Here is a 14,576-nt window from a genome sequence, read left to right as displayed (position 1 = left end):
GCTTAATTACCTTATTACGACATTTACTATTGTTAATGTAGGACTTTAGTTGTTTTGCACTCACGGCTTAGTTTTTTTTTTACCATGAGTGTTGGCAACAACAGATGAAACAGCAGATGATTTTCCAGTTTTAACTGTGAAAAGAGCGAATTCCGTGTGAACAACAACCATCACCATAGCCAACATGGAAGCTAGCACCGTAGCCACCACGGCACCCAGCTTGCTAGCCACCTTGGAATCCATCACAGAAACAAGCACCGTCTGAACCAGGCTAAGAAGTAAGCAGCTGTCGCCAGACAACGGTCATCAATACTGAACACTTGGATCATCTCAGGCTCCCTTGGGACAAAGATGTTTATCAGATTCTCAATATGAGAACCGACATCTTGGAACCAAAGGTTTCGTTTGACAATAAATTCACTGTCACTTACCCAGAGTGCAGTGAATGGGAAAGTCAGGTTAAACCTGAGAACAATAAGGGTCCAGTCTGGTACACTGATGGTTCCAAAACCAAGTCAGGAACTGGTGCTGGATTATTTGGAAATGGCACCAAGCTTTCTTTTAGCTTGGCTCAATATGCCACAGTCTTTTAGGCTGAGATTTTTGCTATCTTAGTCAGTGTCAGAGAAAGTATTAGGAAGGGCTACAATTGTAGAAATATTCTTATACTTTCAGATAGCCAAGCGGCACTTAAGGCACTTGAAGCCCCCTTGGTTAAGTCGAAACTGGTATTGGAATGCCGCGAGTCCCTCATGACACTGGCTGAACATAACACAGTTCAACTGAAATGGGTGCTGGGACATGTAGGGATTCGGGGTAATGAGAGAGCAGATGAGGCTGCCAAAAGGGGAACCGAGATCCCATTCATAGGACCTGAGCCTGTGCTGGGACTATCTCTAAGACCAGTAAAGCAGGTTATCAGGGACTGGGCTCTCAAGAAACACAAAAACTATTGGAACTCAAGTGAGGGCTGCAGACACTCTAAGGTCCTCATAAGAGAATTTAATAAAAGCAGGTCAAGGGACTTGTTAAAACCGAGCAAAAAAATGCGCACGCGCACGCGTGACATATTTTCTCTGGTTAGATCAGGCGTCAGTACTTCAAGGAGAGACTAAATTTTTCATGGTTCATTCGTTAATAATGGAAAAACTTAACATCATCTTCCATTAAATCCGGAAATAAAGTATGAAAATTCCCATGGTTTAATCTTTTGCTGTAGATGTTACGCACCCAAAATCGTTTATGTATCTTATTCTTTCTCTCCTCTTAATCGACGAGTAGGCAGGCAATACCAATTTCATCATTATCACTCATGTTTGACAGACATTCAACTTCAAGTTGTAGAATGAGAGAAAATTCGGTCCTCGCATGCATGTGATGCTGGCGATACTGATCAGCTGATCTACCTCAAAGGGGTGGTGACAGATCCAAAACAATAAGCAGAAGACTTGAGGGCTAGTTCGATAATGATGGTCATTCAGGCTATCATATAACAGTCCACTGCTGTGGCATAACAGCATGTATGACCATGAACTAGCAGACCTGGGTTAAAATCCTGGTTGGGACAAGTTACATGGTTGAGGTCTTTCCTGGGTTTTTCCTTAACCCATTAAGAGCATTCTCTGGGTAACTTTCGACATTTGACCTTGGACTCATTTTGCTGCCATTATTACCTTCATTTCTTTCAAACACTAGATAACGATTGCAGTGATAAAGTGTCGTAAAAAAATCAATTAAAGAAAACATTAACATATTATAAATGAAAATATATTGTGGATAGTATAAACGACGCTGGCGACTCTAATAGTGCATCTGAAGATAAGGGTACTGATATCCAAATGCAAAAAATGAAATTAAGTGAGGATAAACAATGCTTAAATTTTGTGTTTGATATTATTCAAGTATTTATTATAATTTGTAATATTATCAACATAGATGCTGTACTTTATTATGTTATTACACTATAATTGCTTTTCTGAACGCAACTGTCTGTTTTTTATTTCTGTTCATATGGACTTTTGCTAATCTGGACAACTCTCAGCCCCAAATGGTCCGGATTAATGAAGTTTTACTGTATTTGTATACGAATGAAAAGTAAATAGTAAGTAGTAATTAATGAACTGAATCTGTAATACAACTATCCAATTGTTGGTCTTTTCATTATCTGAAATAAGAATATTATTATTAATTTCTAACACATGGCATATTGCAATGGGACTACTTTTAACATGGCCATACCAATGTAAGAATACAGTAGTTTCATTTTGAAGGAGATTACATAGAATCTGGAAAATATAAATTAATTTTCTCCGAAGAAGGAAATAATATACAAGAAGAAATTGTATCAAAATTTAATATGAAGTAATTTTAAAATTTATCAAATACAGTATTCACCATAAATTTCACTTGAACTCGAAGTGTTCTGAGCTCAGATCTACAGTGTGAAAAGCTGACACACTCTTCATTCAATAACATTATAAATTAGAAATGAAGTATGAAAAGTTAGGAAAAGAGAACATATGCAGACACAAAAGAAGATGAAATCAGCAATAAAATTGTAAAAAGAGAACACGGAAATGCCTAATTCCTGAACACAAGAAGAGAACTTACTTACTTACAAATGGCTTTTAAGGAACCCGAAGGTTCATTGCAGCCCTCACATAAGCCCGCCAGCGGTCCCTATCCTGTGCAAGATTAATCCAGTCTCTATCATCATACCCCATCTCCCTCAAATCCATTTTAATATTATCCTCCCATCTACGTCTCGGCCTCCCTAAAGGTCCTTTTCCCTCCGGTCTCCCAACTAACACTCTATATGCATTTCTGGATTCGCCCATACGTGCACAAGAAGAGAACTACGCAAAATAAAGTTTGTTCAGTTAAAAATCCTTAATTCTATTAAATCTGTTTTTATGCAATGATGCTAAATAAGATTTAATTTCTTATTTGTCATTACTGTTAACATTCTTCTATTCCATGAATTGTCAACAAGAAGTGTATATGGACTGCAAACTTACTGTTCTTCTTAACTGTGTTTACAGGTGGTGGAAGTTTAGCATTTTCAGCTGCAGCAATATTAGCAACATTATTAGCTAATGCTGTAAAAGCTGTTTGTGGTACTAATCTTGGCATTAGTGGAATTAATCTTCGTCCTTCTATTGCCCAATCTGTTGATGTATTTGGACCAGCTATGCTGTAAGAAGAAAATAATACCATACTGAAATTAAATTGTACAAAATACACAAGTAAAAGCAATATAAGACCGAATAAAAGAATGAAACAATTTAAGATACTCTTAATACTGGAAGCTAGAATGAAAATCTTGAAGTAAACAGACTGATGGGTTTTTTTTTTTAAATTAATGCAGAAAGAACAGCATGAAGAATATTAAATACAAAGTTTAAGGCAAAAAGATCCCTTCGCAGACCAACAAAAGTAAAAACTAGTCAGTCAGGTAATTTCCTCATATTAACACATTAAATAGGATAAAAAATTAAACAGCAAAGTAAATAATGAAAAACAAGTGAGAAGGCCAAAAAAGTGACAGATAATTGCATAATAGAATATACAAATTCCTTTAGAAATTGATGTGATAAATCACTTTATAAAATAAATGGACAATGTAGAAATAAATAAATAAATAAAATAAATAAATAAATAAATAAATAATTTAATAAATGATGTATCACGCAATATAAAAAAAAAGAAGATACCGATACTAAGATTTCAACAATGCAGTATGATAGCCCTTTCATTACATTAATTTGAGTAAAACATGAGTGCTACAAGAGAGAACAACAAGAGAATTGAAATATGAGAAATTATATTTCTCAAATCTGCAAGAGAGATAACTTTAAATAAGTTAAAACTTATAAGCAGCGATATCAGAGCAAAATTAAGAACAGGAAAAAGCAGGATCAAAATAATAAAAACAAACGGAACCAGGAAATTGAAAGAATGGCACTAAATATCTACCAAAGACAACAAAATTTTGTGGATCAATATGAAGACTGGATGTAGGAAGTCACAAAGGCTCATATTTTCTCATACATTTTACAGGTTTTCCAAGAATTCAATACCTTGTAATTTATATTACTGTTTATAGTCTATTTTCTTGAAGTACCTATTATTCATAAAAATTGGCCATTTGCAATGGGCTGGATACTTAATAAGAATGGAAGAACTAACATCAGCAGAGAGAGTCTTCTTATCCAATCTGAGGGTACAAGATTCAGAGGGAGATCAAGTACATGATGGGAGGATAATGTGACAGATGCCAACATTACCACAGCACGTAACTGGATAGCTAAAGCAAAAAACAGAGAAGAGTAGCAAATGCTTCTGAAGAAGGCTATGACTCTAAAAGGATTGTTAAGCCGATGATTTTTCCGTCGATACTAACTTCATCTCAGGTTATTCTATGTAATATAAACAAACATGAAGAAAGGGGAAAAATTGAGATAGTGTTGGGTGGAGTTCCTGGGTAGCTCAGTCGGTAGAGCATTGGCACACTCAGCCAAAGATCCTGGGATCGATACCCAGCCCCGGAACAGTTTTCCCCTTCAAATTATTCAAGTCTGCTTCACAGGAGCTATACCTGAAAGGCAGATATGCAAAACACGAAGAAAACCTTTGAATTTCATTAGGACCAACTGGTCACTATATGTATTTGATGTAAAATCAAGACCCATTAAATTTTCTGACTAAAAATTAGCATATTTCACGTGTATCACTGCCAGATAAATTGACTTGTATGTATGGTAGCCTATCTATATCAACAAAATCTTTCCAGTAGTTTGAAAGAAATCGCTATACACAGATGTGCAGACATAGGATATCCAAAACAAGTTTTTCGACATCAAGGATGTTGAAAATGTTTATTTCCGCGAATATCTCAAAGTCGATCTTTTGTAGCACCACTTTGTATCTGGTACAATATAAATTTCAAATACCAAATACAATGGCCTTAAAATTCACCCATGCATCTTTCTGCTTTTCCTTCATTCTAATCAGCCACTTTGATCTAGTGGAATAACTTTTTTTTAGTCCTAGTACAAGTGATGAAAAAAAAAATCAAACCTGCAGTCCTCCTGATGTTAATTTCAGAAGTATTTTTCATTCATATTATTTAGAACTTTCAGTTCAAGATTTTTTCCTTCATATGAATTGAATTGCTTGATCTTTACAATAAAGTTTTTTTAAGATGAATGAATATTTCTCTTCTACACAATTAAATTTACTTACTGCTCAGCAATTGTTGCTAATTTTTCATCATTTACAGCTCTCCGCACCTCAGCCCGGTGTCTCTCCATTGAAATGTTTAGGGTAGAAGCAAGATCTTGCAGAAGTTTCCGTTTCTCTTTACTAAGTTCTCCTTGCGCTCTTAATGCAGATACTAAACTGCTATATGCTTCCAATTCTGTGAAATAGAGATTAAATAATATATATCACTTGTTTCGTGGATAAATTTTCTTTCTTTGTCATCCTAAAATCATCAGTAACAGTTGCAGAAGACACAGCCCTGCAGTATATATTGACTACACCCCAACTCTGGCTATTAGCAACAGGCATCTATAATGAACACCGATCAAAATACCCCTCATTTCTCGTGAAAAACAACAACTGAATAGACTACAGTGGACTATATGTTGTCAGCAAAAAGCTGGATACATTAAGAAGATTGATCCTGGGTAGCCAAGTGGGCACCATACTTTTCATCAGCTCTCAAGTTTGCAGGTTCAAAGGTTCAAATATGGTCAAACATGATGGATTTTTAAAAATGATAAAAAATGAACATGTCTTCTTTCAAGAGAAAAGTAAGGTTTGGGCCCTAAGCTGTACATTAACAGAACGTAAAAGAACCCTGTCCCTGAATGAGAGAATTTTAGGCTACTCGTTTTTATCCCCTATCAAAATTCAAACCTGCAAGCCATCACCCTTTTTCATGTAACTAAGTTCATGGAGGTCGTGACTTTTTAGCTGCCCAGAACAACACAAACCATTTGCGCTTAAGCAATGTTGCCTAGTTGTAATGTTAAGACTTAATTGCTATTAATTACAGTAAGGTAAATATTAGATGCGCCTAGACAAAATATTGTAGTCACAAAGAAGATGAGACGTATGAAATAAGTTAACTAACCAACTAATATAATCCTAAGGTTTATAAATCGTCAAAAAGATTCACTTCTCCAAACTGAACTCAGTAATGTCAGAAATTCTTTATGGCCTGTGATTAGGGTTGATAGTCAATGTGTCCAATTAAACCGAAGTTTTCACAATGAGTAACTGCAACAGTTTATTCATGATAATATAATAATTTGGACTTTAACTTGTTTGTTTCCTATTCAGATGTTTTGAAGGTTCAGCCACTTCCATTTAGCAACTTACCTAAGCGTCTGAGAATGCGTTTGCACTCATCTCGCGACATATCCAATAGCATTGGCCACATCGTCATTGTTGCAGCTGTAACATGTATTTCAAACCAATATACATTTCAAAATTATAAATAAGACACTGTCAACATAATCAGGTAAGGATTTTGCTGATAAGCTCATGAGGCAAGGCATTTGATGATTTTGTATCTTTCTTTCATAAAGGTTGAAACATGAAACATTGCTCATATGTACGAAAAATTGTAACATTAAATAACTGGTTAAAAAAGACGATTTGTTTGGTAATTTTTTCATTTTTTAGGGATAGTTAATTTTTTTTTGGAAATTTTTGGTAGTTTTCCAGAAGGCAATGTCATTCATTATATTCTGACATTTCATTTATAATTCAGTATTCCTGCTTCTTCTTCCCAACAAATTTCCTGGAAAGAAGTATGCCTATAGCTATAGCTCCTACCCCAATTTTGAAGGAAAGTGCATAATGGACTCAACTACATCTCTGGGGAAATTCCTATCTTATTTGAACGACATTGTTTTTTTTTTTTTTTATATTCCTGTTTGTTTTGCTTCTACAATAGGTCCTACCCTTCTGAGTCCTGAGAGTATAGTATACTATACTTCATACATGATTATGATATAAGATGTATGTGCAGAGACCTGAAAAATAGTATAATATACCTGCATTTGTGCCCTAACTGTAATCTGCAGAATTTCCTCAGCATATCTCCTCATTTCAGTGACTTTTTCTGAAGTGCAAAATTATACTGAACTTTAAAAATGAAACAACAAATGTCACAGACTCAGAAGGCTACACCTATTTTTCAAGGAATGTGCATAATGGACTTGCCTATACTTCTGAGAAAATTTCTATCTCCAGGTGGGCCAGTATTATTTTGCAGTTGAGTGAGGTATTCAGTTGACTATTAAAAATAAGACAGTAAGATATCCAAAGTGAAAGTAAGTGTAAGTATTAAATTAGCTTTTAAGAGTCGATCGTCTATTATAATGGACAGTTAGTAGGCCTACTATAGTCGTGGCGTGATATAATATGTTATAAATTGTGTATTATTTATAAAGTAGGTTGATATTCTTTACTTTTATGTAACATAAGGACATTACACTTAATTAAAATAATTTACCAGTAACAATGTTTTTATTGTAATGTTTTTTTTTTTTTCTAAAAGGGAGCAAAATCATTTCAACTGCAGTCAAATGAAACCCCGTCACTTCCATGCGTACCATTACACTGATTGTTTTACATGGGCCCTCCCCATTCCTTCCTTTACCACAGGCTCAATTGACTGCAGTGGCCAGAATGCAAACCTGCGTTCTTAGCACAATATGCTGGCCAGACATATCTTGTGCACCTTAAATCACTCCACTAACAAACTCAACATGAATTTAGCCTATTATGCAGATATACGAACTCTGGGTTAAGAGTTAGAAATTTGCATGCAATAATGGTGTAAGTCTTCTGGAGTTTAAAGGTTAAAGCAATTTGTTTCACAATATGTAGAAAATATTTTTTTCACTGATGGAAAAATATTATTCTGCAAGGGCTGCGATTTGCAAGTGGCTGCTGAAAGAAGGTTTACAATAGAACAACACAAAATGTGAGAGAAACTAACATGTGATCTGCAGTGACTTCAAGATAAAGCTAATGGTAGCCTATAGCAGATACTTCTGAGGAAAACGCCAATATTTTCGTCATTTTGTGAGAAATTATGCACAGCATTTTTATGCTCCAATATTCCACTAAACAAGGTGAATCATCCAAAGCTACGCAGTTTCTTAGAAGAGGCCAGAAAATTAATTCCAGATGCCAGAACAATAAGAAAAACTTTGCAAGAAATAAGAAAAAATGCTTGAGTAAAAAAAAATAAACATCCACAGACGAGACAACAGGCTCTTTAGGACAATATAAGCTATAGTGAACGTTAATGTTGGAATTCTGGAAGCAGGGAGCCCTTGAGAACAATTCCTACTACACTGTAAGCAGATGGACATAGTTAACTACTCAACGATCAGCAGAGTTTTTGACCAATCATTGAGGATAATGTGGACCAGTAGCATTTGGAATGATAATGTGTTGCTGTTAATAACAGATGTAGCACCCCACATGGTGATTCTTCAAGTGCGCTTTAAGCAAAAATAGTGCATGTCACATACTCAGCTCAAGTATTACATCCACCGCAGAGGTGTTACATGTTAATTTTTCTGAAGTTGTGAAATTAATTGGATGCGTGAAGAAAGTATTCTTGAAAGTCCCCTCTCGAGTTCTAGCATTCAGAACAGAAGTTCCAGAAATTCCATTACCCTTTTCACATGTTTAGACAAGATGGGGAATGCGGATCAATGCTTGCAGTTATTACTGCCAGAACTTCGACATTGTGAAAAAAGTAATTGATTCCTTCGACAAGACTGTGTCTCCACTAATCAAAACAGCGCAAGAACTATTGGCTAATGAACAAATTGCAGATTCACTTTCCTACATTAAGACAAATTTTGGGTTCTTCCTGATGCCGTAGCTGTTCTGAAAAATCTCAAGTGTCACTAGTGGGGCAGCTACAAATTGTGAATAAAGTAGTGAATGATCTGAACTATGCATGTGGCAAAGTGGGTGAAACAGTACCAGTGAAAATGAAGAAGGTGTCATAACAGTGGGTACAAAACATTGTGTTCAAGTGGTAAAGCTTTGAACTAACTTCAGGAGACACTGCTTGATTTTCGTATGCTCCAATTGTTTCTATTGAAGTAGAGAGAAGCTTTTCAATGTATAAGACTTCACTAGTAGGTGATAGATAATAATTTTTATTTGAGAATCTCCACCAAGTGTTTACTGTTCAAATTTGTTGTGAAAATGCACTGTAATCTGTGTATTTACACATTATCTTTCCTTAATTGTTATTAAATTGCATATATAATTCATACAGATAATTGAAAAATAATTTTAAAAGTTCATAATGCTCGTAGTTCATTTAATTACCTGCTAAGAACAAAATAAATGTTCAGTGCAAGCCTTAATAAATTCAAATATTTTATTGGTCAGTTTTTACCATTTTTAGGTCATAAATTCATTTCTATTTGGCATTTATTAGCAAATTATAGGTCATTAAATGCCTTGCCCAACTAGTGAGACAAAAATACAAGGACAATACAAACAACAAACATTCAATATTCATGCTAAGGATATGCATTCTTCCTAGGTCACGTGCTGTTTCATTATTATTATTATCATCATCATAATAGTTCTTCAAATATATATATATATATATATATATATATATATTTTTTTTTTCTCTGAGCACTAGCTCTGAAACTGTGCTGTATGAGGAAGTGGGGAGCATGGGGACATCACTCAGCAAATATAATACAGCCTACAGAGTTCCACGTCGCATTCCTGCAGCGGTTTCAGAGCTGCTGCTCAGACAGTAACACTTAGGTATATTTCTGTCATTACCATGTGGATTGCCGTATTTACTCGCGTAATTTCCTCTCTTTTTTCAAAATAATTTATGAGTGAAAATTCGAAGAGGGGGGAGGGATTTATTCGATGACTATAAACATATCAGGGATAAACTGGTCATAAATAACATCAAACAAATAGTACCTATAGGCCTATTGTTGAAAATAAGTTTAAATAATTTTAGTACTAAACAACTATAATCAATCACAATTTTTGTAATTAATTAAGCGAATTATTAAAGTTTTACGATTTTTTTCGTCCTGTATGCTATATCTTGGTTACATTGCCGGGATCTTGTGACCGACTTCGGAATCATCCCTGCCAACTTTCTCCCCATAGTTGAGTTTAACGACACTGACGCTATGACAGAATAACACTACTGTATCCTTCGCGGGCGCGTTTCCGTACAGGGGCAGTGACATTTCCTCTAAGGTTAGAGCCCAGTTTAGGTGTGTGTACATTGATCGAAAATTATGGGCTAGAAAATATTGAGAATAGGACGCATGTTTATATGACATTTTTTTTCAGTTAATACATACACACCTAAACTAGGCTCTAACCTTAGAGAAATGCCACTGCCCCTGTACGGAAGAGCGCCCCAAGCAGCGAACACGTAGGCCTATAAGGTGAGTGCAAAACTGGCATATGACTCAACGGCGTATTATGGTAATTACCAAAAAAAAAAAAAAAAAAAAAAAACTCCAAATCGTGAGTATGTCGTTCTAAACTAATATCTTATTCTTGAGATATCAAAATATATTCTTTGTAGATGAGGTTATGTGCACAGACTGCAATGGGGTAGGTCACACTTTTAAGTGTGAAATACTTAAGGTGTAATTGTTATATACAACTTTCGCTTGTTTATCGGACACACAATAATACTACAACGAAACAATGTTAAATAGAAATATCACAATAATTAGAAATGTTTTGACATAAAACAAAAGAAACTTTAATTTAAAGCATTTAAAGTAACTATCGCCTAAAGAGGGTTATACTTATGTACTCAAATATGGTTACAAAATAACCTTGCACTTTATCATATAATGGTAAATCTCATCACACAATATCAAACATTAAAATTCACTGTATTATTCAAAATGTTGCAAAAAGTAATACAACATGAATAATTGAATTCGCCATACACATTCGATACATCTCGATACTGCATGTAACTTGTATTTTATCGCGGACCGGCATTTGCCTTTCCCTGTGCAACTTGCATGTTATTTTGGTAGGATATGGGGCGGGAAAATGCCAAATGGTGACCATACTTACTATAACAAACCGCAAGAAAATGAATATTTTCATAATTTACGATCCAGATTTACCGAAATGGACTGACTGTATGAACCCGAACATGAAAATAACAAACACATTTCTTTCTACAATATTGGTAACAATATGAACATGGCTTCAGTCTTGACGTTTGCTTGCCAACTTCATTATATTGGACCGCATGGGGTTATATTATAAACATATAAATATTGGTGTAAAGCAGACTAACATTTAACAGTTGTATAAAGTAAATATGCAATGAAAATAAGCAAGAACCTATTGCTTCGAAATGATAAAATTATATTAGCGTCAATTCTTTTTCATCGATGTATTACTTTCTAGAAAGTTGGTGCTAGTGAGAGTCTGTGTTCTATATCAGAAAATTACATTGCAATTTTGGGAGCAAGTTTCGTCTATATGTTAAATAGTATTTACTGATTTATCTCATTACAAGTGAGTATTATACGTGTATATTTGCAATGAGTAGAATGATTTACAAAGCTACATTTCACCTTTTCACTTTGAGGTCTTCGTTTAATATGACAATCATTAGGTTAATGGTAGGCATATTAATATAACGTTTTCAGACACATAGGCCTATATTATAAGTTCAAATGTATCTGCCATATGAAACTTGCAGGGAGGCAAAAGCCTCCGAAGGTAGCCTAATAAGTTTTTAGAACACATGCATTCTCTCTCAACACATGGACTAGTCAAACTCCCATACTCTTGTCACCAATTACTGATATACACAGTAAACCTAACCTAACCTGTTAGTGTGAATGATTGTTCTAAATAATTATTTTTGATCCCTATACTAAGGAATGACCCCATTTTTTCTTTATCTTATACTAAATAATTCTACACTCTTAGTATTAGTCGGTAGTTAAGCACTGACGCAAAGTTCCAAGCCTCTTAGGCCTACATCGTATTCTCATGTAAGAAAGCAGAGTAAAAGTGAATGTCGACCAATAGGCCTACTAAAGACCAGCTCAAGTAATAAATTTCGCAGGTTGAAATTACAGAACATTTTTATTTTACAGGAGGTTACACAACAATGGTGGCACTTGCAGAACAAACTGTAGATGTAGAAATGAAGAATGCTGATAGCCCGTCTGGTGATGGAGATGCTGGAGATACGAAGAAGGATGCAGACGCTCTAACAATTCAAGATATCAGAGAACATGCTCGTCAAATTGAAAAAGCAGTACAGAGCAAGGAACCGAGATTTATTTTAAGGGTTTTGCGAACTTTGCCAAATACACGCAGGAAATTGAACCCAACTGTATTACGAGGAATCATCACCGGATTTTACACCCATTCAGCAGCAGAGAAAGATGCTCTCTTGGCATTTGTAGAAGAGCCTATGGAAACTGAGAGTAGCAGTAGCAGCAGCAGCCATAGAATGAGGAGTGGTAAAAGCTCAGTAACTCCATTGCTTCCCGAAGTCGACACCTATATTCATCTTCTCGTTCTTCTGAAATTGATTGATGGTCAGAAGTATGATGATGCTGTCCAATGTTCAGATTTATTAATGCAAAAAGTGACAGCTCAGAATCGCCGAACCCTTGATTTAGTAGCAGCAAAATGTTATTTCTACCATTCTCGCAGTTACGAACTTACAAACCAGCTAGAGAAGATTCGTGGATTTTTACATTCAAGATTACGTACAGCCACCCTCAGAAATGACTACGAAGGACAAGGAGTGCTTATAAATTGTCTTCTGCGCAACTATTTGCATTACAGCCTATATGATCAAGCAGATAAATTGGTGTCCAAGTCAGTATTCCCAGAGACTGCCAGTAACAATGAATGGGCTCGTTTTTTCTACTATCTTGGTCGCATTAAGGCTGCTCGTCTAGAGTATTCAGCAGCACACAAGCATCTAGTTCAGGCTATGCGTAAAGCACCACAGACTGCAGCAGTTGGGTTCCGCCAGACAGTGCAGAAATTAGCAGTAACAGTAGAATTGCTTCTGGGAGATATACCTGAACGTCAGATATTCAGGCAAGCTGCTCTCAGACGATCTCTGGCACCCTACTTTCAGCTTACACAGGCTGTTCGAATGGGGAACCTTCACAGATTCGGTGAAGTATTGGAAAATTTTGGTCCTCAATTTCGTGCAGATCACACATTTACACTTATCCTGCGTCTTCGTCACAATGTAATCAAGACTGCTATTCGATCTGTGGGACTGTCGTACTCCCGTATTGCTCCAGCCGATATTGCAAAGAAGTTGGGACTGGATTCACCAGAAGATGCAGAATTCATTGTTGCCAAGGCCATACGTGATGGTGTTATAGAGGCCACATTGGATCCTGAACGCGGCTACATGCGCAGCAAAGAAACCACTGATATATATTGTACAAGAGAGCCACAATTGGCTTTCCATCAGCGGATTTCTTTCTGTCTGGACCTGCATAACCAGAGTGTGAAAGCCATGCGGTACCCACCCAAGTCTTATGGAAAAGATCTGGAATCTGCGGAGGAACGACGAGAGAGAGAGCAGCAAGATATGGAATTGGCTAAAGAAATGGCAGAGGATGATGATGATGGTTTTCCTTAATTTATTAGAACTTTGTTCTCTTATTGAGTGTTTTGTTTATTGCAGAATTTATCTTACCATTGCTTAACATAAAAGGCCTGTTTAGGTTACTTAAGTGAGGAATAATAAATGTGTACTGTAATTCAAGAAAATGCTTCATTTAATTTCGTAAAGTGGTTTGACTGGTTTGATCATGTCATTTTTAATTTCTTCTCTTCAAAATTCTGCTATAGGCCTAATATTTTGGAGAATTCGAGAATTGTGTTAAGCTTACTTTGTATTAAAAAAAAAAATAAATGAATTCTGTATTCACTCACTGTTTCATGTGAATATTTTCTGAAACCCTAATGCTGGGTTGCAAGAAAACAGATCTGTAAATAATATATTCCTCCAGTAGTTAGTGGATTGTCGGGTTGCAGAACAGAAATTTAACGGGCCACTAGTTATTGGATCGTTAACCAAGCATCTTTGGATTTCACAAGTGACCCAATAGGACTTGAATGAATAAGAAGTGAACATCGGCTGCTAGACTGATATAAGAAATTGTTTTTATTGTTGTCAAAATTTGCAATAAATATAGACTAATATGGACCAGAAAGGAAGCAGGAACAAAAGTTTCAGTGAGAAAAATAAATATGTCTATTTGTTATTAGAAATAGCGCATGAGTGCACCGATTTTATAGAAAATAAAAAGACAAACTACAGAGCACATAACTTCGTCGTCAGATGATAAACTGGAGTCTGTAATAAAGAAATAAATAATAACTTCGCTATTCAAAGAATGAATAAATAAGTAATCAAATTACTGTATATCAATGACTAAGAAGAGATACCTCTATCTACAAAAATGGTCATTTAGTATAACTACACTATTATTATTTACATTATTATTGTGTTC

General features: G+C 35.5%; 2 protein-coding genes across 7 annotated transcripts in view; one reads left to right on the top strand and one right to left on the bottom strand.

The window, feature by feature from the left end:
- Positions 1-11,268, bottom strand: part of LOC138701371 (BRCA2-interacting transcriptional repressor EMSY) — a 61,934-nt gene extending 50,666 nt beyond the window's left edge. For 2 of the 6 annotated variants that reach the window (XM_069828198.1, XM_069828201.1), the window contains exons 1-4: positions 10,884-11,018; positions 6,388-6,462; positions 5,245-5,419; positions 3,018-3,193 (exon numbers count right to left, since the gene is read on the bottom strand). In XM_069828198.1, the coding sequence (XP_069684299.1) occupies positions 3,018-3,193; positions 5,245-5,419; positions 6,388-6,454 (418 nt within the window). In that variant the 5' untranslated portion in view covers positions 6,455-6,462; positions 10,884-11,018. Of the gene's footprint in view, positions 1-3,017; positions 3,194-5,244; positions 5,420-6,387; positions 6,463-9,849; positions 9,997-10,883; positions 11,019-11,133 lie in introns of those variants that run through there. The other 4 variants (XM_069828199.1, XM_069828202.1, XM_069828203.1 and 1 more) reach the window with 4 other exon arrangements.
- On the top strand, positions 11,108-13,990 carry Rpn3 (regulatory particle non-ATPase 3). The gene is made up of 2 exons (XM_069828204.1): positions 11,108-11,586; positions 12,177-13,990. The coding sequence occupies exon 2, from the start codon at positions 12,191-12,193 to the stop codon at positions 13,697-13,699; it is 1,509 nt and encodes a 502-aa protein (XP_069684305.1). The 5' UTR covers positions 11,108-11,586; positions 12,177-12,190; the 3' UTR covers positions 13,700-13,990.
- The last annotated feature ends 586 nt before the right edge of the window (positions 13,991-14,576 follow it).

This window comes from Periplaneta americana, chromosome 6 (genome assembly GCF_040183065.1).
Source record: "Periplaneta americana isolate PAMFEO1 chromosome 6, P.americana_PAMFEO1_priV1, whole genome shotgun sequence".
Taxonomy (NCBI): Eukaryota; Metazoa; Arthropoda; class Insecta; order Blattodea; family Blattidae; genus Periplaneta; species Periplaneta americana.
The sequence above is the reverse complement of the archived record's forward strand: the minus strand, read 5'-3'. Positions and strand labels throughout refer to the sequence as shown.